Source organism: Oncorhynchus gorbuscha, unplaced genomic scaffold, assembly GCF_021184085.1.
Source record: "Oncorhynchus gorbuscha isolate QuinsamMale2020 ecotype Even-year unplaced genomic scaffold, OgorEven_v1.0 Un_scaffold_681, whole genome shotgun sequence".
Classification (NCBI taxonomy): domain Eukaryota; kingdom Metazoa; phylum Chordata; class Actinopteri; order Salmoniformes; family Salmonidae; genus Oncorhynchus; species Oncorhynchus gorbuscha.
Window position 1 is genome coordinate 374,975 of NW_025745762.1, and position 27,580 is coordinate 402,554.

Genomic DNA, 27,580 nt, shown 5'->3' on the forward strand with positions numbered 1-27,580 from the left:
CCGAGCTTACTTACATCTCCCAGAAATAGACCAGACACTTTAAAACATACTTCCTTTTGATTAGTATTTTATAATACATACAGGGGTCCTCAAATAACTAAATGATCCTCAGCATGACCATCTAAAAAACTATTCCATATGTTAGCTTAGTAGAAACCCAGCTCTGGGCCCTTAGGGTTGAGTATCTCTGAGTAGTGCTCCAGCCCTGGGCCCTTAGGGTTGAGTATCTCTCTGAGTAGTGACCCTGCCCTGGGCCCTTAGGGTTGAGTATCTCTCTGAGTAGTGACCCTGCCCTGGGCCCTTAGGGTTGAGTATCTCTCTGAGTAGTGACCCAGCCCTGGGCCCTTAGGGTTGAGTATCTCTGAGTAGTGCTCCAGCCCTGGGCCCTTAGGGTTGAGTATCTCTGAGTAGTGACCCTGGGCCCTTAGGGTTGAGTATCTCTCTGAGTAGTGACCCTGGGCCCTTAGGGTTGAGTATCTCTCTGAGTAGTGACCCTGCCCTGGGCCCTTAGGGTTGAGTATCTCTGAGTAGTGACCCTGCCCTGGGCCCTTAGGGTTGAGCATCTCTCTGAGTAGTGACCCTGCCCTGGGCCCTTAGGGTTGAATATCTCTGAGTAGTGACCCAGCCCTGGGCCCTTAGGGTTGAGTATCTCTGAGTAGTGCTCCAGCCCTGGGCCCTTAGGGTTGAGTATCTCTCTGAGTAGTGACCCTGGGCCCTTAGGGTTGAGTATCTCTCTGAGTAGTGACCCTGGGCCCTTAGGGTTGAGTATCTCTCTGAGTAGTGACCCTGCCCTGGGCCCTTAGGGTTGAATATCTCTGAGTAGTGACCCTGCCCTGAGCCCTTAGGGTTGAGTATCTCTCTGAGTAGTGACCCTGCCCTGGGCCCTTAGGGTTGAGCATCTCTCTGAGTAGTGACCCTGGGCCCTTAGGGTTGAGTATCTCTCTGAGTAGTGACCCTGGGCCCTTAGGGTTGAGTATCTCTCTGAGTAGTGACCCAGCCCTGGGCCCTTAGAGTTGAGTATCTCTCTGAGTAGTGACCCTGGGCCCTTAGAGTTGAGTATCTTTCTGAGTAGTGACCCTGGGCCCTTAGGGTTGAATATCTCTGAGTAGTGACCCTGCCCTGGGCCCTTAGAGTTGAGTATCTCTCTGAGTAGTGACCCTGGGCCCTTAGAGTTGAGTATCTCTCTGAGTAGTGACCCTGGGCCCTTAGGGTTGAGTATCTCTGAGTAGTGACCACTGCACAACGGACCAAGAGACATCCTTCAGTTGGTTGTGTTTTATTGAGTTACAGCAGACGGATAAAAAAAACAAAAAACAGGAAGCAAAGAGATTCTTGGTAGCAGTACAGTATTCCAGATACATGTGTGAACATGATTCACTAATAGAAGCAGCATGGAACTGAAGGAGCGAGCCATTGAAATGGAGCCTAACTACACCTAGGATATCTATGGATATCTACAAAGCCAACACCAGAAAAGACCAGTCACTGATGCAACGGACGCTGCAATTCAAAAATGAGACTGAACTACAAAAAACATGTACAGTGCATTTTCTTGTTTTTCTAAATGTATTCATGTCCATTCTGTGGCTGACTGTCGTCTCAGGCAGCAGGAGCATTCAGCATGAGAGAGGGGGGGGAGAACTGTTACTGTAATGTAAGTATGTGATTTTAAGCCTGGGTAGCAGACCTGTTTGTGCCATCATTCCATCTGGAACCCAGGCTAGGTGATTCTATGGTCTGGTAGAGAACCACTAGTCCCTTTAGTCCAAATGGATGAACTCACTGGTTATCAGATCAGAAGTGTTACTAGTCTATCCACTTGAAATAAGTGCCATCTATGACCAGCTGTCAGTCACTAAATGTTTTGTTAAAAAGAACATAATTACCAACTGATGAATTGGTTTACAATTTCCATCACAGTCATAAAAACCAAAACATTCCTCTTTTAGGGGTTATTGACTCCTGTTAGAAATGTAAAAACCAGCAACCCCGAAAATGTTTACAAAGCTTTTGCAATACAGAAAAATATTTACAAGGGCCCTTTTTTTATTTATTAAGTGTAATAATAATAATAATAATGCATCAAGTCCAGCTTTGGCACTCAATGGTCTTGCCAGTCAGTGTTTGGCGTGGACTCTACTGTCCACTGTGCTGATGTCACAGGCCAGGTAGGAAATCAAATGGTTCCAGATTGAACAATCTTGAGAATCTTCTGCCTGAGAAACTCAGTATCCTCTGAAACAAAGGAAAATGTCAAAACACAAGACTTGTTATACAGATGGCGGACTACACCCTTCGTTGTTAACCTATCATTCTGCAGTTAACATACCCATACAGCAGCTATCAGAGGTGCTTTTCTGTTCACCAGGGGACAAATCCCCAGTGATAACCACGTGTGTATAATCTCAATAGCCTCTTCCTGCCAAGATGTTTTTCTGAAGGCTAAATTACAGGCATCCCGCGTGGTTCAAAGCCACAGCTGCTAGATTGTTGCTTGCCAGCGCTCTGTTAAAGGAAAACTATCACTACTACATAACCAATTCCCCTTCATCTGGGACATCTTTTTTTGACTGAGTTACTTACAGGCATCAAGATGAGATAATTATGCATTTCAGTGTTAATGATCACAGGAATTGTAAACTTGCAGGACAGTAGCTTATCATAGACTACTCACCATGCTCTTCTCATCCAGTCACCCGACCAGGTTGGTCTCCCATCAGCACCTCTGCTTCCGAGCCGATCTTCTGGTTCTCCAAAGCACCTTTACTCTCGTCCCCTACAGCCATGGTCACCTTCACCCATCTGCTTCTGTCCACGTTGGCCTGTCCATGTTGGTCCCTGCCCCTGCTGATGTCTGTCATACTCTGGCCCAGCTTACTGGTAAACCACTGGACTATGTCCTGGTTGATGAGTTTCGACTGCAAAGGAAGCTTCTCTGCGTCCTCTGCTGAAAGCAGCGTGGTCTTGGCTTCTGTGAAGTGCTGCTGGAGAATGCTGCTTGGGGGTCGTTCAGTGATGCCTGACGAGCTCTGACCGTTCTGTCCTGCTTTGCCGTTGACTTTGTGGAACTGGTCCATCCAGTCCAAGGTTCCGTTCTTCAGGGCGGATCGGTTTTCCTTGAACCAGCGGACAATCTCTGTGCGAGACAAACCCGTCTGTCCCTCCAGCTGGCTGTACTCTTCTGGCGACGGCCACTGGGTCTGGGTGAACACCTCTTTGAGAAGCCCTTGGGATTTCCTGTCGATGGGCTCAGGACTGGTGGAAGTGGTGACGATGGGAAGAGGTGAGCACCGGACTTTGCTGTCCTGTTCGTAAACACTATTCAGTATCCCTCGTTGCTCCTCAAGGCTCTTCGGACACATGGAGTTTGCCAGGGCTTGCTCCAAGTTGTCCCGCAGTGCTCTGCGCTCTGAGAACCAGCAGTCGATCTCAGTCTTGGAGAGCCTTGTGTCCACAACGAGGTTGTCAACGTCAATTTCAGTGGGGGAGCTGGTCCTCTGAAAACTCTCCTCTAGCATCTTGAGCTGCTCAGAGGATTTGCCTTTGAGCCTCTCCAGGAGAGGAAACTGGGTGGGGACAGCCTTTTTGGGCTGACTGTCTTTCAATGCCTGGGGCTCAATCTTGATCACCTGTGGAGCCACCTTGTGATTGAGGAGTCGTTGCTCACTGAACCACTTCTTGATTTCTCCTCTAGAGAGGCCGGTGGACTCAATGAGGCGGTACACTTCCTCCTCTTCAGGGAACTGGCACTGGGTGTAACTCGCTTTCAGTACAGCAATCTGGTCCGGGGTTTTATTGGCGTCTGAAGTGAAGCTGGGTTTAGGCGAAGCCACCAGTCTAGGTGTAGGTGCCTGAATGGTCTGGATTATGGAGGGACGTTTGATCTCTGAAGCGGCCACTACTGGAGCTACCAAGGGTCGCTTGACTGACTGTACGACCTGGTTTGCCATAGTTAGTGTGATGGGAGAACAACTGACAGCTGAGCCGTTCGCAACCGGCGTCAACACATAACTGGTCTGTCCCAGGAGGTTGAAGGGGACGGATTGAACTAGGGACTGTTGTCCTTTGGTGGACTGAGCCATCTGGGCGCCGCTCAGCACGGTGAAGGTGGTCTGTGGGACCGACTGGATGGTGCCGTTGAACATCTTCTTCCGAGCTTCTTCCACCTCTTCAGGGGACCAGCTGATGCCTTGCTTCAGTCTCTGGAGGGTGAACCACACCTTGATCTGTTCCTCGGGGTGCTTGGAGGCGACGGTAAGCCAGGACAGCTCCGCTTGGGTCGGGTACGGGAACTTGGTGAAGGATGTGATGAGTGTCATGTTACTGTCCAGTGAAGGGTTGTACTTGGAGGTGTTCAAAGGGACAGCGATTTTTGGTACTAAGTTGTAGTTAGGCGGGCGCTGAAGAGAAGGCATGATATGAGAGACGCCATCTTTTAGGGTCGCTTCTGGGATGATCACGGTCCCGGTCACATTCACGGCGGCGATCTGCTTTCTGGGGAGCTCGTGGTCGAGTCTGTCCGGTTGACATTCTGTGAATAACCGTTTGTTGTCTGTTTTTGGCTTACTAATCTTCACCGTGGTGGATTTGCTCAGGGGGAAAGTGGCGAAGTCTTCTCCCGTCTGAATGCCGTTGGTTGAATCACAGACCACAGCGTTGCCTGTTCCTTCTATCGACTGCTCTAGGATGGTCTGATTGTTCAGCTTGATTCTCTTGAACTTGAAGTTGCTCTCCCCTGGATGACACCTCTCGTTGTGCTCTGTCAAGGTGTCAAACTTCTTTGTGTTGAAGTTGCACACAGCACACAGGTAGAGCGGGTTGAGAATGACATTGGGGTGATTGGAGTCCACGTGTTCCTTGAACTCATTCAGGTTCTGCGTAGAGAACGGACAGTACTTGCATTCGTAGCCTCCCTGCTGCTTCCTCGGAGGCCTTGAATCCACCGCATTAGGTTTCTCAGGGGCCGGCGACTCCTGACGTGAACCACTAGGCTCTGTCCCGGAGCTCCAGTCCTCTCCAGGAAGCATCTCTGTGGATCCATTCACCACTGTGCTGCTTTTGTCCTTCGCCGATACCTCCACCTCCATCTCACCTGTATCCTCTTGCCCCATCATGTCATCACCTCGAAAAACAGCATCAGCTCTACAAGGGGTCGTGGTCTTCCTTCGGCTGGCCATGGCGTGCGTACGTCACCTGGGACTGTTAGACGGACGTCGTAGGGAAAACGAGGGGATGTTTCGGTCTTGTGAAGAATATGCACTTGTTCCCGCTGACTGTTAATGTCAGCTCCAATGAGGGAATTCATGAGACTTCATCCCAGATCACCCAATCTGAGGGAGAGAGAGAGAGGACAAATTAAAAGAAACAAGGACAATCCTGCAATAACCTGAAAACAGACCAGATTAAAATCCCATACCGCTGGTTCAATAGTCAGCATCACTTTTCTTCCTGTTCTCTACTTAACATAAATGGCCATGGTAATAAGGCCTAACTCTGCAATGAAAATGTCCCTAAACCATTGTACATATTGAGTCATTGTTCTCCATCCCTCTGGCACAGCGCCGAGCTTGGCCCTTCTGTGACAAAACAAGCATTTCAAACTCAATGACGGTGATCCTGGAAACCCTAAACTGCCTCCGATCCAGTCTCCCTAGTAGCAGATGACACATGTAACAGTCTCCCTAGTAGCAGATGACACATGTAACAGTCTCCCTAGTAGCAGATTACACATGTAACCGTCTCCCTAGTAGCAGATTACACATGTAACAGTCTCCCTCGTAGCAGATTACACATGTAACAGTCTCCCTAGTAGCAGATTACACATGTAACAGTCTCCCTCGTAGCAGATTACACATGTAACCGTCTCCCTAGTAGCAGATTACACATGTAACCGTCTCCCTAGTAGCAGATTACACATGTAACCGTCTCCCTAGTAGCAGATTACACATGTAACCGTCTCCCTAGTAGCAGATTACACATGTAACAGTCTCCCTAGTAGCAGATTACACATGTAACAGTCTCCCTAGTAGCAGATTACACATGTAACAGTCTCCCTAGTAGCAGATTACACATGTAACTGTCTCCCTAGTAGCAGATTACACATGTAACTGTCTCCCTAGTAGCAGATTACACATGTAACTGTCTCCCTAGTAGCAGATTACACATGTAACTGTCTCCCTAGTAGCAGATTACACATGTAACTGTCTCCCTAGTAGCAGATTACACATGTAACTGTCTCCCTAGTAGCAGATTACATATGTAACTGTCTCCCTAGTAGCAGATTACACATGTAACTGTCTCCCTAGCAGCAGATTACACATGTAACTGTCTCCCTCGCAGCAGATTACACATGTAACTGTCTCCCTCGTAGCAGATTACATATGTAACTGTCTCCCTAGTAGCAGATTACATATGTAACTGTCTCCCTAGTAGCAGATTACATATGTAACTGTCTCCCTAGTAGCAGATTACATATGTAACTGTCTCCCTAGTAGCAGATTACATATGTAACTGTCTCCCTAGTAGCAGATTGCATCTTTAACAGAGAGATGACATATGTAATGTCACTTTTATGGGCAACCCAACCAAATCAACACAGAAATGTGTGTTATAGATCTGCCACTCATTGAAAGCAAGTCTAAAGAAGCTGTAGATCTGTTCTGTGTGCACTGGTTTTTTAACATCTTTTACAGTTTTGTACACTTAGTATCCAAGAGCTGAAAATAATATTGTTTTAGTTATGGAAAAAAAAAATTTTCACAGCAGTTTACATGGTACAATGATTCTCTACACTATACTTGCTTGTTTTGTCACAAACTGAAATTAAGCGAACTATTTGAATTTTAGCAACCAGGAAATAGTGACTTTTCCACAAAGTGCATCTTTAGCTTTACTATACTGACTTTGTCGCCATGGGGAAATTTTGTTGCAGTGTCATGTACGCGTTTAAATACAAAAGAAAACTGCCAATACAACTGTCATAAGACTAGCCCGCTGGCCTCACGGAGTCGATAGGAACATCAGCCTCACGGAGCCGATAGGAACATCAGCCTCACGGAGTCGATAGGAACATCAGCCTCACGGAGTCGATAGGAACATCCGCCTCACGGAGTCGATAGGAACAGGAACATCAGCCTCACGGAGTCGATAGGAACAGCAGCCCCCGCCTCACGGAGTCGATAGGAACATCAGCCCGCTGGCCTCACGGAGTCACGGAGCCGATAGGAACAGGAACATCCGCCTCACGGAGTCGATAGGAACATCAGCCCGCTGGCCTCGATAGGAACACGGAGTCGATAGGAACATCAGCCTCACGGAGTCGATAGGAACATCCGCCTCACGGAGTCGATAGGAACATCAGCCTCACGGAGTCGATAGGAACATCAGCCCGCTGGCCTCACGGAGTCGATAGGAACATCAGCCCGCTGGCCTCACGGAGTCGATAGGAACATCAGCCCGCTGGCCTCACGGAGTCGATAGGAACATCAGCCCGCTGGCCTCACGGAGTCGATAGGAACATCAGCCCGCTGGCCTCACGGAGTCGATAGGAACATCAGCCCGAGCTCACGGAGGGATATATAGGAACAGGCACAAACATTGTCTAGTTGTGTTTTCCCTGCTGAGGGTGCCCTATACCTGCACTCAGAGGGGAGGGATATCAGGGGGTGGCTTGGGTCTAAAATTGTCTTTTGTGAGCCTTACGGAAAGCAGCCCCTGATTAGGAAAGATCTCATAGTTGTGTTTTCCCTGCTGAGGGAGCCCTATACCTAGGAAAGCACTCATCCAGGGGAGTAGTTAGGAACAAAGTCCAGATCTACAGGGGGACTCCTGGCTTACAGAGAGGTCTAAAATTATTTTGTTTGAGCCTTACGGAGGGACCTTACCTTAAAGATCTCATCCAGGCCTCTCTGTTTGACTCCTAGTACCTTACAGAGAGACCTTACCTTAAAGATCTCATCCATTTTGTGAGCCTTACGGAGGGACCTGACCTTAAAAGATCTCATCCAGGCCTCTCTGTTTGACTCCTAGTACCTTACAGAGAGACCTTACCTTAAAGATCTCATCCAGGCCTCTCTGTTTGACTCCTAGTACCTTACAGAGAGACCTTACCTTAAAGATCTCATCCAGGCCTGTCTGTTTGACTCCTAGTACCTTACAGAGAGACCTGACCTTAAAGATCTCATCCAGGCCTGTCTGTTTGACTCCTAGTACCTTGCTTGCTGTGTTGATAATCCTTCTCAACATATTTCTCTGGTTGACAGTGGCATTGCCAAACCAACAAACAATACAAAAAGTTTAAATACTCAAAAGATTTGTAAAACAGAGTCAGTATAGTACAGTCTACATGAAAGGCCTAAAGCCAGTAGTACATAACACCCAAAGCCAAGACAGCTCCATGTTGGTGCAACACATACTGTAGCTAAATCTGACAACGCACCAAAACAGAATCGGCTCCAAGGTAACAGATGTGAAAACTTCAGAGAAGCCTTAAGGATGCAATATAATACAGTACATGGATTTAATTTCCCTGAGCATTTCTTTTTTTATGAAACGATAGAGGAGCTAATTCAAGAGAGAGTGAAAGAAGTAATTGATATTCTAGTTGCCGCATGCATTTACCAAATCACATTTCCAGGCAACAAAACTGGAAGGGAGAACGTGTTTTTATATAACAAACATCGTAGACTTTTGGTTCTGCAATAGAACACTTTTAAAAGGGCCGATGTGTTCCGACATTCAGCAGTGACTGAGCTGATAGAATCTGATTGGACAGGACAGCAGGTAAGTGATGCTAGGAGGACTTTAATAGAAGAGTAGGCTTTGTGTGATGAATGGTGGATAATGTAGCTTTTGGCTCCAAAATAAAAGATACAAATCTGTTTTCACAGTGGACTGCCTGACCTCAGATCAGTTATCACTTCTCTAAATCAGGAGAAAACTATCAAATATCACATTTCACTAACTGCCGCTCTTCAAACTCTTCAAAGATTGCTGTGGAAAACCCATTTTTATTCACAACGGTGACTAAGACCCAGTGGTGCTCGGGATGAGAACCAACATGTTTCATTTCAGGAACAACTGTTACAGCCTCCTGTTTAGAACCCAGAACATCCATGTTCCATGCTGTTGGTCTGGTGGTCAGGGCTCTGGTAAGAGATGGTCTGAGTAGAACATCCATGTTCCATGCTGTTGGTCTGGTGGTCAGGGCTCTGGTAAGAGATGGTCTGAGTAGAACATCATGTTCCATGCTGTTGGTCTGGTGGTCAGGGCTCTCTGAGTAGAACATCGTGTTCCATGCTGATGGTCTGGTCAGGGCTCTGGTAAGAGATAGAACATCATGTTCCATGCTGTTGGTCTGGTGGTCAGGGCTCTGGTAAGAGCTCTGAGTACATCAGTTCCATGCTGTTGGTCTGGTGGTCAACAGATGGTCTGAAGAACATCCATGTTCCATGCTGTTGGTCAGGGCTCTGGTAAGAGACTGAGTAGAACATCATGCTGTTGGTCTGGTGGATGGTCTGAGTAGAACATCCATGTTCAGTTGGCAGGGCTCTGGTAAGAGATGGTCTGAGTAGCCAGATGGTCAGGGCTCTGGTAAGAGATGGAGTAGAACATCACATCAGGGCTCGATTCCATGCTGTTGGTCTGGTGGTCAGGGCTCTGGTAAGAGATGGTCTGAGTAGAACATCATGTTCCATGCTGTTGGTCTGGTGGTCAGGGCTCTGGTAAGAGATGGTTGGTCTCTGGCTGTTGGTCTGGTGGAGGGCTCTGGTAAGAGATGGTCTGAGAGATGGTCTGTGGTCAGTAGGAACATCATGTTCCATGCTGTTGGTCTGGTGGTCAGGGCTCTGGTCAAGAGATGGTCTGAGTAGAACATCCATGTTCCATCAGGGCTCTGGTAAGAGATGGTCTAAGTAGAACATCATGTTCCATGCTGTTGGTCTGGTGGTCAGGGCTCTGGTAAGAGATGGTCTAAGTGGAACAGCGAAGACTAGATACATCAGCACTGGGAAATGTTTAAATACAAATGACTGCCGTCAAACTCAGTCACTCATTGGATCGTCACTTGGGGTATTCCCATAACCATCAGAAGAGGTGCATTGTTAAAATTCAGGCCTCATTTCCATAAGGTAGTTATGACAACAACCGTCCAGAAATTGACTTGCCCTCGATGCAGTGCTGTTGATGCTACTGCTGCAGTGTATAAAAACACACCTCGCAGGTATTCATTCATCTGGGAGGAGACATGGAGCCAGGAAGTCAGGCAGACTCAGGGGCCGTTGCTAAGAGCCAATCTGTCTGTCGACCAGACCTGGGTTGTGTTCAGTAGGCTCCAAATAGAAGAAAAAGGACTGAAACCTCGACTTGTCCATTGAGAAACACCAATGGTCCGTTCCAAAATGTAGCAGACTGACGCTCTCCTCTCCATTCAGGACTGTGCTGCTGTGGCGTGTCAGGCTGGGCGTCTTATCCCTGTGCTGCTGTGGCGTGTCAGGCTGGGCGTCTTATCCCTGTGCTGCTGTGGCGTGTCAGGCTGGGCGTCTTATCCCTGTGCTGCTGTGGCGTGTCTGGCTGGGCGTCTTATCCCTGTGCTGCTGTGGCGTGTCTGGCTGGGCGTCTTATCCCTGTGCTGCTGTGGCGTGTCTGGCTGGGCGTCTTATCCCTGTGCTGCTGTGGCGTGTCAGGCTGGGCGTCTTATCCCTGTGCTGCTGTGGCGTGTCAGGCTGGGCGTCTTATCCCTGTGCTGCTGTGGCGTGTCAGGCTGGGCGTCTTATCCCTGTGCTGCTATGGCATGTCTGGCTGGGTGTCTTATCCCTGTGCTGCTTATCCATGTCCTCAGCTCACCGTCTCTGCTCTGGAGAGACCTAGTCTGTCCACTCATATGCCCCCAGCCCGACTAACCCAGGCCAGCAGATACCAAAGTAACTCCCCCAATGGACACTGCTGTGGTGACTCGCTGTGGTGACTCGCTGTGGTGACTCCCTGCTGTATTCATGGGCTTTCATTATTTGCTTCCAACAGGAGAACGTACATCATTAATCATTCCTGAACGGTTTAGCTTGCCACAGACGTCAACATCAGTTACAGAACATGAAACATCCGTAGGACGATGGATGACTCCCTCTCACCAGATCACTAACGTCATTCCATCTGACACAATAACAACCGAAGCTCAAGAGTTAATGACTTCACTCTGCTGTGTATCAACCTGCTGTGTGTCCAGGAATAGCAGCAGGACAATGAATCCCTACAAGTGTGAAGCTGCTGAGTCGCAGACTGTGTGTCAAAGGACCTTTCTATCCGGCCAATCAGAGACAACACTATGACTCATGAGCCCATCACTGCAGCCCTTCCATCACACCGTCACTACAGCCCTTCCATCACACAGTCACTTCCATCACAGCCCTTCCATCACACCGTCACTACAGCCCTTCCATCCACTACAGCCCTGCCACCACACAGCCCTTCACTTCCACCACTACAGCCCTTCCACCCTTTCCACCACCATCACTACAGCCCTTCCACCACTACAGCCCTTCCACTACAGCCCTTCCATCTCTACAGCCCTTCCATCTACTACAGCCCTTCCATCCACAGCCCTTCCACTCTACTACAGCCCTTCCAGCCCTTCCCTACAGCCCTTCCATCTCTACAGCCCTTCCATCTCTACAGCCCTTCCATCTCTACCATGACAACAAGACAGTTGTTAAATTCTAACAGACTGAAGAGCAGAATGGATCCACCTGCTGAGTGCAGAGACACTTTCAGAGCAGCCTTCATCTGACGTGACAGAAACACATGTCATGGTGGGTGTGGGGAGGGGCCAAGGCACAGACCACTGTTGCTAGGATAACAGAGTGGACAGGAAGACGGTAGGCGTTCCATCCAGACTGGCTCATTGTTCCATAGATCTGCTGTATTCAGTGAGGTGAAGCGTTCAGAACTTTGACAGCGACAGAAACACAACAAAATAGAGGGGACTTAATTCCCTATTCTACCAGACAGAGAACTGTGTCTGATCTAGACAATGCATTTCTATCCGAACTTTGTGTAACGTTGTGAAACATTGCGGCGTTCTGAACTGACCCACAGCTGCAGTGTTCTAGAGGAGGGTGATGTTGTGAGGATAGTAGAGAGCGAGAAGAGAGAAGCTGTGTGGGAGGAGACAGTGCTCTGCTAATACTGCATCCCCCAGTAGGGGGGCTGAATTTGGGAACGTCACAGAATGAATTTAAATCTCATCAAATGGGCCCTGAAAAAACCCACTGTAGCTCTGCATTGAAACCGGCAATCTCTCCATCCCTGCTTTACTTAGCATTCTATTTAGGGTATGAACACAGAATATTAATAAGTGAATTGGTTCAAGGAATGTTGAGTGGTGCACTGCAAGCTTGGTGCAGATTATCTGTATTAGAAGTGTACAAATAACAGTGTTTAAAGCCCAGTGTTAAAGCCTACCAGGCTACTACTGGACTGGAGCAAGTCTCCTCACCGGGATGAGTCCAGTCAATTAACCATCACATCGATTTCTGATTTGGACAATTAAATAGTCCACAAAGTTACTGGTTAGGGTCCCATTGGTGTCTTTAAATATAACAGTCAAAGTCTGGATGGGAGTCTGAACTGGTCTAGCAGCCAGGTTACCATGGAAACAGGCTAACAGCAGGGGGTGGGGGGGATTTATTCTCTCCACTTCACCAGAGACCAGAATGTTCTGCCTCAAAGTTGGTCGGGCCAAAAGTAGTAAGACACCACCCCTTTTGATGATACTGTAGACACATCAAGTTGGAGGGGTCCACAAGACATATCCTTCTATTCAACTGGTGGGATCCAGGTAGGGGTCCAGGGGTCAATTGAATGGGTCCAGGTGCATTGGGTACTTTCCCATGGGTCCAGGTAGGGGTCAATTGAATGGATACTTTGCCCTACAGCGGAGCCTGGTATTTGAGAATACAGACAGCATTGCATAGTACTTTCCCACTGGTAAAGACCTAGTACCTCTACAACACCGAGCCTGGTATTCACAGAGAATACAGACAGCATGGTACTTTCCCACTGGTAAAGAGAATACAGACAGCATGAGGAGTACTTTCCCACTGGTAAAGACCAGAGAATACAGACAGTACCTCTACAACACCGAGCCTGGTATTCACAGTGAATACAGACAGCATGAGGAGTACTTTCCCACTGGTAAAGACCTAGTACCTCTACAACACCGAGCCTGGTATTCACAGTGAATACAGACAGCATGAGGAGTACTTTCCCACTGGTAAAGACCTAGTACCTCTACAACACCGAGCCTGGTAAAGACCTAGTACCTCTACAACACCGAGCCTGGTAAAGACCTAGTACCTCTACAACACCGAGCCTGGTAAAGACCTAGTACCTCTACAACACAGAGCCTGGTATTCACAGTGAATACAGACAGCATGAGGTGGTAAGTATTTAGTTTAGAAAAGGAATCCTGATATTACTACCAAGCTGAGGGAAGCATGAAGACTTCCAGTCAAGAAATACTTTAACAGTTATCAAACCATGTCCCTGCTTTCACAATGCAGTCGAACCCTGAGAATGACCCTGCAGTCTAACCCTGAGAATGACCCTGCAGTCTAACCCTGAGAAATGACCTGAGAATGACGCAGTCTAACCCTGAGAATGACCCTGCAGTCTAACCCTGAGAATGACCACGCAGTCTAACCCTGAGAATGACCCTGCAGTCTAACCCTGAGAATGACCTTGAGAATGACCCTGAGAATGACCCTGCAGTCTAACCCTGAGAATGACCTTGAGAATGACCCTGAGAATGACCCTGCAGTCTAACCCTGAGAATGACCCTGCAGTCTAACCCTAATGACCCTGCAGTCTAACCCTGAGAATGACCCTGCAGTCTAACCCTAATGACCCTGCAGTCTAACCCTGAGAATGACCCTGCAGTCTAACCCTGAGAATGACCATGCAGTCTAACCCTGAGAATCTGAGTGAGACCTGGCAGGGTGGTGTCTGGTAAAACCATCTGTACCAGGGTGGTGTCTGGTAAAACCATCTGTACCAGGGTGGTGTCTGGTAAAACCATCTGCACCAGGGTGGTGTCTGGTAAAACCATCTGTACCAGGGTGGTGTCTGGTAAAACCATCTGTAGCAGGGTGGTGTCTGGTAAAACCATCTGTAGCAGGGTGGTGTCTGGTAAACCATCTGTACCAGGGTGGTGTCTGGTAAAACCATCTGTAGCAGTCAGTCCTGACAGGGTGGTGTCTGGTAAAACCATCTGTAGCAGTCAGTCCTGGCAGGGTGGTGTCTGGTAAAACCATCTGTACCAGGGTGGTGTCTGGTAAAACCATCTGTACCAGGGTGGTGTCTGGTAAAACCATCTGTAGCAGTCAGTCCTGGCAGGGTGGTGTCTGGTAAAATAATCTGTAGCAGTGAGACCTGGCAGGGTGGTGTCTGGTAAAACCATCTGTAGCAGTGAGACCTGGCAGGGTGGTGTCTGGTAAAACCATCTGTAGCAGTCAGTCCTGACAGGGTGGTGTCTGGTAAAACCATCTGTAGCAGTCAGACCTGGCAGGGTGGTGTCTGGTAAAACCATCTGTAGCAGTCCGTCCTGGCAGGGCAGTGTCTGGTAAAACCATATGTAGCAGTGAGACCTGGCAGGGTGGTGTCTGGTAAAACCATCTGTAGCAATCAGACCTGGCAGGGTGGTGTCTGGTAAAACCATCTGTAGCAGTCAGTCCTGGCAGGGTGGTGTCTGGTAAAACCATCTGTAGCAGTGAGACCTGGCAGGGCGGTGTCTGGTAAAACCATCTGTAGCAGTGAGACCTGGCAGGGTGGTGTCTGGTAAAACCATCTGTAGCAGTCAGTCCTGACAGGGTGGTGTCTGGTAAAACCATCTGTAGCAGTGAGACCTGGCAGGGCGGTGTCTGGTAAAACCATCTGTAGCAGTGAGACCTGGCAGGGTGGTGTCTGGTAAAACCATCTGTAGCAGTCAGACCTGGCAGGGTGGTGTCTGGTAAAACCATCTGTAGCAGTCAGTCCTGACAGGGTGGTGTCTGGTAAAACCATCTGTAGCAGTGAGTAAGTTCCCTCCTAACCCTGGGCTACATATGGCGTTTCCAACTGAAACCAAAACCAGCCAGGCAGAGACAGATCTCCTCTTCCATGGCTGCCAGACCCCGGTTCAATTTTATTTTAAATCAAATACTCCATCTGGGCTTGATTTAGCTTGCCTGGCACAATGGACGTAGAGAAAAACCCATCTGGCACACCAGGCAGGCTCAAGCAAACGCTCAACATATTTGAAAGATTGAAAATAGTATTTGAACCCAGATCCTGATGGCTGCCGTCCCAGACAGTTCTGAAATACTGATGGAATGGGTTAGACCGCATGGCATATTTGTGCCAGGGTCATCTTTTAGAAGAGGCTTCTCCACTACGGAGATCAAATACAGTCAGAGAACTACGTTTTGGAACATTACTTCTTATGCAATTGTATTTCACATGTTGGGATAAAAGAAGGTTGGGATAGAATAAATAGGGAATTTCTGTTGTGGCATTAAACACAAGGTTACCTAGTAGTGTTTCTCTAAAGAACCATCTGTGCATCCAGAGTACCTCCTCTAGCCTATATCAGCGACAGACAGTTGTTCGACCTACTGCAGAGTCAACCAAGCTTGACTGGCGTTACTGGGTGTCCACATATCAGACAGCCTCTGCTACAGCAGGGGTGACCTGCTGGTCAGGCCGGAGACACGTGACTGGGTCAGAACGGTGGGTTTCTGCAGTCAGAGAGAAGAGCCCCAGCTGAGCTCTTTCTTCTGTCCTCTCCCTTCCTCCAGCATTTCGCTGCACCTGCGACATCTGCAAATCTGTGTATGCAACCAATAAACTTTGATTCTGATTTGTCCTCTCCTCTTATGCTCTCTCCTTGCCTTCACATGCTCATCTCCTTTCCTTCTCTCATCTTCGCTCAACCTGTCCTCTGTTTCTCTCCTTCCTTTCCCTCTCCTTCTCCCTCACATCTCCTCCTCCCTCACCTCCTTGTCTCCTCCTCCCTCACCTCCTTGTCTCCTCCTCCCTCACCTCCTTGTCTCCTCCTCCCTCACCTCCCCTTGTCTCCCCCCCTCCCCCCCCCCTCGTCTCCCCTCGTGTTTGTATGCGGGGCACTGTCCTCAGATAATCGCATGGTTTGCGTTCGTCGTAAAGCCTTTTTGAAATCTGACACAGCGGCTGGATTAACAAGAAGTGAAGCTTTATTTTATTTTGTATAACACATGTTCAAGAAAGTAAAATATTTGAATTTGGTATTTTTGAATTTCGCGCTCTGCAATTTCACCGGATGTTGGCCAGGTGGGACGCTACCGTCCCACCTGCCCATAAGAAGTGAACGCAGTGTCCAAAGAAGATGTATACAGAATGGTGCCACCTGCGTAGAGGTGGATCAGAGAATCAGCAGCAGCAAGAGCAACATCATTGATATATACAGAGAAAAGAGTCAGCCCGAGAATTGAACCCTGTGGCACCCCCATAGAGATTGCCAGAGGTCCGGACAACAGGCCCTCCGATTTGACACACTGAACTCCATCTGAGAAGAAGTTGGTGAACCAGGCGAGGCAGTCATTTGAGAGACAAAGGCTATCGAGTCTGCCGATAAGAATGCGGTGATCGACAGAGTCGAAAGCCTTGGTCAGGTCGATGAAGACGGCTGCAGAGTACTGTCTTTTATCGATGGCGGTTATGATATCGTTTAGGACCTTGAGTGTGGCTGTGGTGCACCCATGACCAGCTCGGAAACCAGATTGTATAGTGAAAAAGGTACGGTGGGATTCAAAATGGTCGGTGATATGTTTGTTACTTGGCTTTCAAAGACTTTAGAAAGGCAGGACAGGATGGATATGGGTCTATAACGGTTTGGGTCTAGAGTGTCTTCCCTTTTGAAGAGGGGGATGACCTTGGAAGCTTTCCAATCTTTAGGAATCTCAGACGATACGAAAGAGGTTGAACAGACTAGTAATAGGGGTTGGAACAATTTTGGCAGTTCATTTTTAGAAACAAGGGGTCCAGATTGTCCAGCCCAGCTGATTTGTAGGGATCCAGATTTTGCAGCTCTTCCAGAACATCAGCTGTCTGGATTTGGGTGAAGGAGAAGCAGAGGGGCTTGGGCAATTGTCTGCGGGGAGGGGGGCTGCAGAGCTGTTGGGTGGGGTAGGGGTAGCCAGGTGGAAAGCATAGCCAGCCGTAGAAAAATGCTTATTGAAATCACCGATAAATATATGATAATCGATAGTGACAGTGTTTCCTAGCATAGTGCATTGGGCAGCTGGGAGGAAGTGCTCTTATTCTCCATGGACTTGTGTCCCAAAACTTTTTGTAATTAGTGCTTTTTCTGTTTGAAAAAGCCTTAGCTTTCCTAACTGACTGTGTATATTGGTTCCTGAAGTCCCTGAAAAGTTGTATATCGCGGGGGCTATTCGATGCTAATGCAGTACGCCACAGGATGTTTTTGTGCTGGTCAAGGGCAGTCAAGTCTGGGGTGAACCAAGGGCTATATACGTTCTTAATTCTACATTTTTTGAACGGGGCATGCTTATTTAAGATGGTGAGGAAAGCACTTTTAAAGAGCAACCAAGTGTTTAAGGGAGCGTTTGACAGTGTTGAGGGATGGTCGTTTGACCGCGGACCCATTATGGACGCAGGCAATGAGGCAGTGATCGCTGAGATCCTGGTTGAAGACAGCAGAGGTGTATTTAGAGGGCAAGTTGGTTAGGATGATATCTATGAGGGTGCCAATGGTTACGGATTTAGGGTTGTACCTGGTAGGTTCCTAGATCATTTGTGTGAGATTGAGGGCATCTAGCTTAGATTGTAGGACAGCCGGGGTGTTAAGCATATCCCAGTTTAGGTCACCTAACAGTACGAACTCCCTCTCCTATCATCGCTCTCTCTCCCTCTCCTATCATATCCCTCTCTCCTTCCTCTCCTATCACCTCTTTCTCTCCCTCCTATCATAATCATCTCTTTCTCTCCTTCTCTTCCTCTCCTATCATCTCTCCTTCTCTTCCTCTCCTATCATCTCTTTCTCTTCCTCTCCTATCATATCACTCCTATCATCATCTTTCTCTCCTTCCTTTCCCTGTACTCTAACATGAAAGCCTGCCCATTACACACATGAATACATCAATTTACTGTTGTTGAGTAGAAAACAGATGGGAGACGTTACCTAGGAAACCCATGCGGTCTGTGTGAGAGTTGTGTGGCTCCAGGACGCTATTTACAGACACTGCTTCTCCTCTGTGAAGCTCTTTCTTTCCAAGAGATTGGCTTCTTTTGGTTCCAGATAAAACAATCCCTATGTAACTCAAAACACTGGCACTTGTCTTTTCCTACTAGCACTGACTTGGCTGATAAACACTGAGGACAAATGAGCATGTTTCAGTCCATAGTACGTCTCACCTAGCTGTCTAGCCGAAGCTGAACTGACATGCCTAGTTAAATAAAGGTTTAATAAAATAATAATAACTTAGACACACTGGTTACACATTTGCCTGCCGACAGTACTTAGCACCTCTGAACGGTGTCGGCACTCAGCAAAAATTTTTGTGTCCACACAGCAAAACCTTTAAGTCGCCATTTACAAACAGCTCACTCTGCCTTGTTAAAATACTCCAAACCAGAAGGTGGCAGTAGTGTTTGTATGTCCATGTGCTAATCTCTGCTGAATGTGTTGCACTTTCTCCCGTTGTGCCATTTACAAACAAACACGTGACTGTCTCAGCTGTTCTGGGGAACTACGGTGAGCTTCATAATGTACAATAATGTGACTGTCTCAGCTGTTCTGGGGAACTACGGTGAGCTTCATAATGTACAATAATGTGACTGTCTCAGCTGTTCTGGGGAACTACGGTGAGCTTCATAATGTACAATAATGTGACTGTCTCAGCTGTTCTGGGGAACTACGGAGAGCTTCATAATGTGACTGTCTCAGCTGTTCTGGGGAACTACGGTGAGATTCATAATGTACAATAATGTGACTGGCTCAACTGTTCTGGGGAACTACGGTGAGCTTCATAATGTACAATAATGTGACTGTCTCATGTGACTGTTCTGGGGAACTACGGTGAGCTTCATAATGTACAATAATGTGATAATGTGGGGACTGTCTCAGCTGTTCTGGGGAACTACGGTGAGCTTCATAATGTACAATAATGTGACTGTCTCAACTGTTCTGGGGAACTACGGTGAGTGAGCTTCATAATGTACAATAATGTGACTGTCTCAGCTGTTCTGGGAACTACGGTGAGCTTCATAATGTACAATAATGTGACTGTCTCAATGTTCTGGGGACTGTCTACAATAATGTGACTGTCTCAGCTGTTCTGGGGAACTACGGTGAGCTGTACAATAATGTGACTGTCTCAGCTGTTCTGGGGAACTACGGTGAGCTTCATAATGTACAATAATGTGACTGTCTCAACTGTTCTGGGGAACTACGGTGAGCTTCATAATGTACAATAATGTGGACTGTCTCAACTGTTCTGGGAACTACGGTGAGCTTCATAATTCAATAATAATGTTCTGACTGTCTCAACTGTTCTGGGGAACTACGGTGAGCTTCATAATGTACAATAATGTGACTGTCTCAACTGTTCTGGGGAACTACGGTGAGCTTCTGGGATAATGTACAATAATGTGACTGGCTCAACTGTTCTGGGGAACTACGGTGAGCTTCATAATGTACAATAATGTGACTGGAACTCAACTGTTCTGGGGAACTACGGTGGGGAGCTTCAATAATAATGTGAGCTTCATAATGTACAATAATGTGACTGTCTCAGCTGTTCTGGGGAACTACGGTGAGCTTCTAATGTGAACTGTTCTGGGGAACTACGGTGAGCTTCATAATGTACAATAATGTGACTGTCTCAACTGTTCTGGGGAACTACGGTGAGCTTCATAATGTACAATAATGTGACTGTCTCAGCTGTTCTGGGGAACTACGGTGAGCTTCATAATGTACAATAATGTGACTGTCTCAACTGTTCTGGGGAACTACGGTGAGCTTCATAATGTACAATAATGTGACTGTCTCAGCTGTTCTGGGAACTACGGTGAGCTTCATAATGTACAATAATGTGACTGTCTCAGCTGTTCTGGGGAACGACGGTGAGCTTCATAATGTGACAGGTGAAATGATCAACGCCATCAGCTTCCTCTCTTAATGTATTGCACAAGTTGACTGCAGGTATTTACTTAAAAAGTAGCAACACGCCACTGTGATGGTGAGGCCCATACTAAACACACCATCACACGCCACTGTTGTCCGGTCAGAACATGACGGTGAGGCCCATACTAAACACACCATCACACGCCACTGTTGTCCGGTCAGAACATGACGGTGAGGCCCATACTAAACACACCATCACACGGCACACAGACGATTCAGTTCAACTTGTGGATATGGTTGTGTGGTTATGTTTGATGGACAGACGATTCAGTTCAACTTGTTGATATGGTTGTGTGGTTATGTTCGATGGACAGACGATTCAGTTCAACTTGTTGATATGGTTGTGTGGTTATGTTCATGGACAGACGATTCAGTTCAACTTGTTGATATGGTTGTGTGGTTATGTTCGATGGACAGACGATTCAGTTCAACTTGTTGATATGGTTGTGTGGTTATGTTCGATGGACAGACGATTCAGTTCAACTTGTTGATATGGTTGTGTGGTTATGTTCGATGGACAGACGATTCAGTTCAACTTGTTGATATGGTTGTGTGGTTATGTTCGATGGACGCACAACACCTCAAGATAGAAACAGTATGTCACGACACAACATGCATCTTCTCTACTTACGACGACATGTAAAAACACGCGCTAACTTGAGGTGACGGGGTGGAACACTAGTGTGTCCAAGCTCCCTGATGGGTTGAAGGGTGATTGACAGGGCTGCAGGCCAATCAGGTTGGAAGGGCGAGCCTTTTTAAAATTTTACACAAAGACATAAAAAGAGGGTAATCATATGGTGATTATCATATGATTCATGATGAGCACATGCACTGCATTAGTCTGGACTCTTCCTCAACCTGCTCACTGAGATTAACTACATTTTGGGGGCCTGACTGCCGAATAAATATATTTGAGTCATTTAGCGGATGCTATTATCCAGAGCGACTTACAGTAGAGAGTGAGTACATTTTCAAACACGAGTAGCTCCTCAACCCTGTCACTGAGAAGATGAACTCCATTTTGAGGGCCCGACTGCCTAATAAATAAGTGCAAGGCTAACGAGGCTGTCTCTATGCTGTCATGAAGTCATCATGCCTACGGCCGCTCCACACAGACTACAGGGATTTTACAGGAAGACGTGCTCACAGCAGGTATGACATCACCAGGGCCATCTTAGTCCCCTAGCTAACGACACAAAATCAAGAAGCAGAGGCAGCAGGAACAACATCTCCCCGAGTCTGACAGAGGATATTGCTGAGGTGAGCACCACATGAGTCACAAAGAACAGGCGGCCATCTTTAAAAAAGCCATTCGCTGCCTGGACCATGAAAAAAAACCAAGGACACTGAATGGGGAGGGAGACCAAATAAATGGATGTAGGCCTACGTTTTTCTTCAGCAACTTAAGCCCAAGTAATAGAAGTGTGATCTACACCTGCTGTATGACAACAGCAGCAGTCAGTGTGCACATATGACTTGAGAATGACTGCCATGCCTTGATCTGAATGAATACATCCCACCAGGCAGAAATTAACTGAGGTTGTCACCCGAGAGACGCTGCACAACTGTGACATGACTGGACTAGTCAGGTCACTAATGTTGACGATATCCCCCCCCCCCCGACTAATGTTGACGATATCCCCCCCGACTAATGTTGACGATATCCCCCCCCCCCGACTAATGTTGACGACATCCCCCCCGACTAATGTTGACGACACCCCCCGACTAATGTTGACGACATCCCCCGACTAATGTTGACGACACCCCCCGACTAATGTTGACGATATCCCCCCCGACTAATGTTGACGACCCCCCCGATCCCCCCCGACTAATGTTGACGATATCCCCCCGACCAATGTTGACGATATCCCCCGACCAATGTTGACGATACCCCCCGACCAATGTTGACGATACCCCCCGACTAATGTTGACGATACCCCCCCGACTAATGTTGACGATACCCCCCGACTAATGTTGATGATACCCCCCGACTAATGTTGATGATACCCCCCTAATGTTGATGACTAATGTTGATGATACTCCCCCGACTAATGTTGATGATACTCCCCCGACTAATGTTGATGATACTCCCCCCCACTAATGTTGATGATACCCCCTAATGTTGATGACTAATGTTGATGATACTCCCCCCCCGACTAATGTTGATGATACTAATGTTGATATCCCCCCGACTAATGTTGATGATACTCCCCCCGACTAATGTTGATGATACCCCCCGACTAATGTTGATGATATCCCCCGACTAATGTTGATGATACCCCCCCCCGGCTAATGTTGATGATACCCCCCGACTAATGTTGATGATACCCCCGACTAATGTTGATGATATCCCCCCGACTAATGTTGATGATACCCCCTAATGTTGATGATACCCCCGACCAATGTTGATGATACCCCCCCCCCACCCTCCCCGACCAATGTTGATGATACCCCCCGACTAATGTTGATGATACCCCCCCGACTAATGTTGATGATACCCCCCCCGACTAATGTTGATGATACCCCCCTGACTAATGTTGATGATACCCCCTGACTAATGTTGATGATACCCCTGACTAATGTTGATGATACCCCCCGACTAATGTTGATGATACCCCCTGACTAATGTTGATGATACCCCCCCTGACTAATGTTGATGATACCCCCTGACTAATGTTGATGATAACCCCCCCCGACCAATGTTGATGATACCCCCTGACTAATGTTGGTGATCCCCCTGACTAATGTTGGTGATACCCCCTGACTAATGTTGGTGATCCCCCTGACTAATGTTGGTGATACCCCCTGACTAATGTTGGTGATACCCCCTGACTCATGTTTATGACCCCCTGACTCATGTTGGTGATCCCCCCGACTCATGTTTATGACCCCCAATGACTAATGTTGATGACCCCCTGACTAATGTTGATGACCCCCTGACTAATGTTGGTGATCCCCCTGACTAATGTTGGTGATCCCCCTGACTAATGTTGGTGATCCCCCTGACTAATGTTGGTGATCCCCCTGACTAATGTTGGTGATACCCCCTGACTAATGTTGGTGATACCCCCTGACTATTGTTGGTGATCCCCCGACTAATGTTGATGATACCCCCGACTAATGTTGATGATATCCCCCGACTAATGTTGATGATATCCCCCAACTAATGTTGATATCCCCCCCCTAATGTTGATGGACTAATGTTGATGATACCCCCCCGACTAATGTTGATGATATCCCCCCGACCAATGTTGATGATACCCCCCTCCCCGACCAATGTTGATGATACCCCCCGACCAATGTTGATGATACCCCCCGACTAATGTTGATGATACCCCCCCCAATGTTGATGACCAATGTTGATGATACCCCCGACTAATGTTGATGATACCCCCCCCCCCCGACCAATGTTGATGATACCCCCCTCCCCGACCAATGTTGATGATACCCCCCGACTAATGTTGATGATACCCCCGACTAATGTTGATGATACCACCCTGACTAATGTTGATGATACCCCCTGACTAATGTTGATGATACCCCCTGACTAATGTTGATGATACCCCCTGACCAATGTTGATGATACCCCCCCCCGACCAATGTTGATGATACCCCCCTGACTAATGTTGGTGATACCCCCTGACTAATGTTGGTGATACCCCCCTGACTCATGTTGGTGATACCCCCTGACTCATGTTTATGACCCCCCTGACTCATGTTGGTGATCCCCCCGACTCATGTTTATGACCCCCTGACTAATGTTGATGACCCCCTGACTAATGTTGATGACCCCCTGACTAATGTTGATGACCCCCTGACTAATGTTGGTGATCCCCCTGACTAATGTTGGTGATCCCCCTGACTAATGTTGGTGATCCCCCTGACTAATGTTGATGACCCCCTGACTAATGTTGATGACCCCCTGACTAATGTTGGTGATCCCCCTGACTAATGTTGGTGATCCCCCTGACTAATGTTGGTGATCCCCCTGACTAATGTTGGTGATCCCCCTGACTAATGTTGGTGATATTTTCCCCCTGACTAATGTTGGTGATCCCCCCGACTAATGTTGATGATCCCCCCGACTAATGTTGATGACCCCCTGACTAATGTTGGTGATCCCCCCTGACTCATGTTGATGACCCCCTGACTAATGATGATCCCCCTGACTAATGTTGATGATCCCCCGACTAATGTGATGAATGCACAAGCCCTGTCCTGAATATGCCTAGTAACCAGTGGAGGCTGCTGAGGGGAGAACGGCTCATCATTTTCCAGAACCATGTGTTTGATACCATTCCACTCATTCTGCTCCAGTCATTACCACGAGCTCCGTCCTCCCCAATTAATGTGCCACCAACCTCCTGTGTTAGTAACCTAGTTGATGAGGTCTACAGTTGTTGGTGTGTCCTGTGTGAACATAAAAACATGCGCTGTACCTTTAACAGTGGTGGAAGTGGACACATGCAGTGGGCTAAAAGTCAAATCAGGTCATCCTGCTGAGAGCTGCATCTTTTCAGGCTTTTGGACACCATAATCATACTGTACCCACCACCCACCACAATAAAATAACTCCCATTCAGACGTTTCTTGACTTGGCTACATGAGCATGTGGGTGTAGCATGAGGAAATAACACAAAGATAACATGAGGCATATCATTGGGCAACAGTACTGTAGTTTGTAAAGATACTGCTCATTTCATATGCATAGATCTTCATCAAGAAACAAACTTGACACTGAGAACCAAGTCCATCGTAAACCACCAATATGTGCAATATATTCTACTTCGGCCAGTAGCCTGGCTGTACTGCAACGAGGCGTTTCATTCCACTGTGACTGTTGCCACAGTGCAGCAGGGACGTGCAAGAAGGCGTCACCGCTGCCTGCAGCCTGTCTACATCATACGACGGACGGCATTGGTACCCGACATCGAAGTAGGTTGCTGGTTAAACTCCAGAACTAGAATACAATTTATAACCTTCTTGGTCTTATGAGTCCAATCGCCATTCCATCGCATACAACAGAAATAGGCAAGATAAAAACATGTTGTTTTTTTAAAGCTCCCCAAATGTCCCCTTCCCTCGCCAACGACGTAACGCCATGTCGGCGTGGAGGCCATATTTTGCTGGTTATGTCGACATAGGGGGAAAAAGTACAAGTCCTCTCCCACAAAATCTCGACTAACATTACCGCAGCATTGTAGCAAACAAAACTTCCTAAAGCGAGAGGACTGTAAAGGCACATCGTTTCATTGCTTGAAACTGGACACATTGTTACTACTCGCAGGTCGTCAATCAGGTGTAGCCAGCCACACCGGGACAATCAAAGTTTACTGGCTAACCAAGTTAAAATGTGTAGTGGCGTCTTGCGTACAGACACAGTGGTGGTGGGAGGCTAGCTAGCTACAGAGCTAGGCTACAGGTTTAACTTTGGGACTTGTTTTCGCCGATATGCAAATCTGATAAATATTCTATTTGGCAGATTCTTACCTGTCCACCACGTATGATGCGCTGTAATGCCGAGCACCGGTAAAAACGGGGTCCAAAACGGGGTCTTACAACACGATAACAACCGAATACGACGATTTATTTTACAGATTCGACCGAATCCGCCAGACAACAGCCGGAAAAAAAATCGGCGTTCGCAGGGGATCTACGCCAAAAACCACGTGATCAACTACGTCAGCGTACGTATTTGCATACGATACCAGGGCCACTTCCATCCTGGAGTTGTTCTAATCGCTCCTAAAAGTTAGGACGGCGGTCAGTATCAAGCCTCGGATAGTGTCCAGGGAATGACAGCCCATCGGTGGTTGCTGGAACCTTGCTTTCGACTTTTGAAAAGGAATAAGCTGTTGTCGACGTCCTGTGCTCTGCGCCAGCTCATCGTTGTGTAGGTCATTGAATAGTAAGCAGTAAACTGAGAGGACTGGGCGTGTCAAAGCCTGTCTAGGGAGGGACACTACTTTACTGCTGGTGTTGCTGCAGTACTGACAGCTGCGTCTCAGGTCAATGGTCTCTAGAAGTGCTACTGACTGTGATTTTCAATTTCTCTCTTTCTCTCGGTCTCTGTTTTGGCGTCTCACCTAGTTTGACATTCTTCACTGAATTACTTTCCATCTGAGTAGCTAATGAGACATCGTGAAAGGCAGCAGTGATTCATTGCCCTCACTCCTTCTCTCTCAATTTCAATTGGCATGGGAAACATATGTTGTCATTGGCATGGGAAACATATGTTGTCATTTCCAAAGCAAGGGAAGTAGATAATAAACTATAAAAATGAACAGTAAACATTACACTCACAGAAGTTCCAAAAGAAAACACATTTCAATTGTCATATTATGTACAAATAGTTAAGTACAAAAGGGAAAATAAATAAACATAAATATGGGTTGAATTTACAATGGTGTTTGTTCTTCTACAACTGTTGTATTCGGCGCATGTGACTAATACAATTTGATTTGATTCACTGGTTGCCCTTTTCTTGTGGCATGAGGTCACAAATCTTGCTGCTGTGATGGCACACTGTGGTATTTCACCCAATAGATATGGGAGTTTATCAGTATTGTTTTTTAAATTCTTTGTGATCTGTTTTGTTTTCTGAATTCTGTGTGATCTGAGGGAAATATGTGTCTCTAATATGGTCATACATTTGGCAAGAGGTTAGGAAGTGCAGCTCAGTTTCCATCTCATTTTGTGGGCAGTGAGCACATAGCCTGTCTTCTCTTGAGAGCCAGGTCTGCCTACAGCGGCCTTTCTCAATAGCAATGCTATGCTCACTGAGTCTGTACATAGTCAAAGCTTTCCTTAAGTTTGGGTCAGTCACAGTGGTCAGGTATTCTGCCACTGTGTTCTCTCTGTTTAGGGACAAATAGCATTCTAGTTTGCTTTGTTTTTTTGTTAATTCTTTCCAATGTATAAAGTAATTCTCTTTTTGTTTTCTCTGGATTTGGTTGGGTCTAATTGTGTTGCTGTCCTGGGGTTCTGTGGGGTCTCTTTGTGAACAGAGCCCCAGGACCAGCTTGCTTAGGGGACTCTTCAGGTTAATCTCTCTATAGATGATGGCTTTGTTATGGAAGGTTTGGGAATTGCTTCCTTTAGGTGGTTGTAGAATTTAACAGCTCTTTTCCGGATTTTGATCATTAGTGGGTATCGGCCTAATTCTGCTCTGCTTGCATTATTTGGTGTTTTACGTTGAACACAGAGGATATTTTTGCAGAATTCACTCTCTCTCCCCCCTCTCTCTCATATGTCGTTTGAATAGTTTTTAATTGTTTGTGAATAGAGCTATATATGTACACTAATAAGTGCACCACAAATATTAGTTCAGATTATACAGCTCCAGTCTCTCATGAATTAAGTGCT

General features: G+C 47.2%; 1 protein-coding gene across 2 annotated transcripts; it reads right to left on the reverse strand.

Moving 5' to 3' along the window:
• Positions 1-1,260: 1,260 nt before the first annotated feature.
• Positions 1,261-25,842, reverse strand: zhx2a (zinc fingers and homeoboxes 2a). 2 transcript variants are annotated; one of them, XR_006835848.1, is made up of 4 exons: positions 25,706-25,842; positions 2,675-5,330; positions 2,330-2,505; positions 1,261-2,235 (listed from the first exon to the last, which is right to left on the reverse strand). XR_006835848.1 is itself a non-coding variant. In XM_046335214.1 (3 exons), the coding sequence occupies exon 2, from the start codon at positions 5,175-5,177 to the stop codon at positions 2,685-2,687; it is 2,493 nt and encodes an 830-aa protein (XP_046191170.1). In that variant the 5' UTR covers positions 5,178-5,330; positions 25,706-25,842; the 3' UTR covers positions 1,261-2,235; positions 2,675-2,684. The 2 variants fall into 2 exon arrangements, 1 of the variants encoding a protein (XP_046191170.1); XM_046335214.1 differs by lacking the exon at positions 2,330-2,505.
• Positions 25,843-27,580: the final 1,738 nt, after the last annotated feature.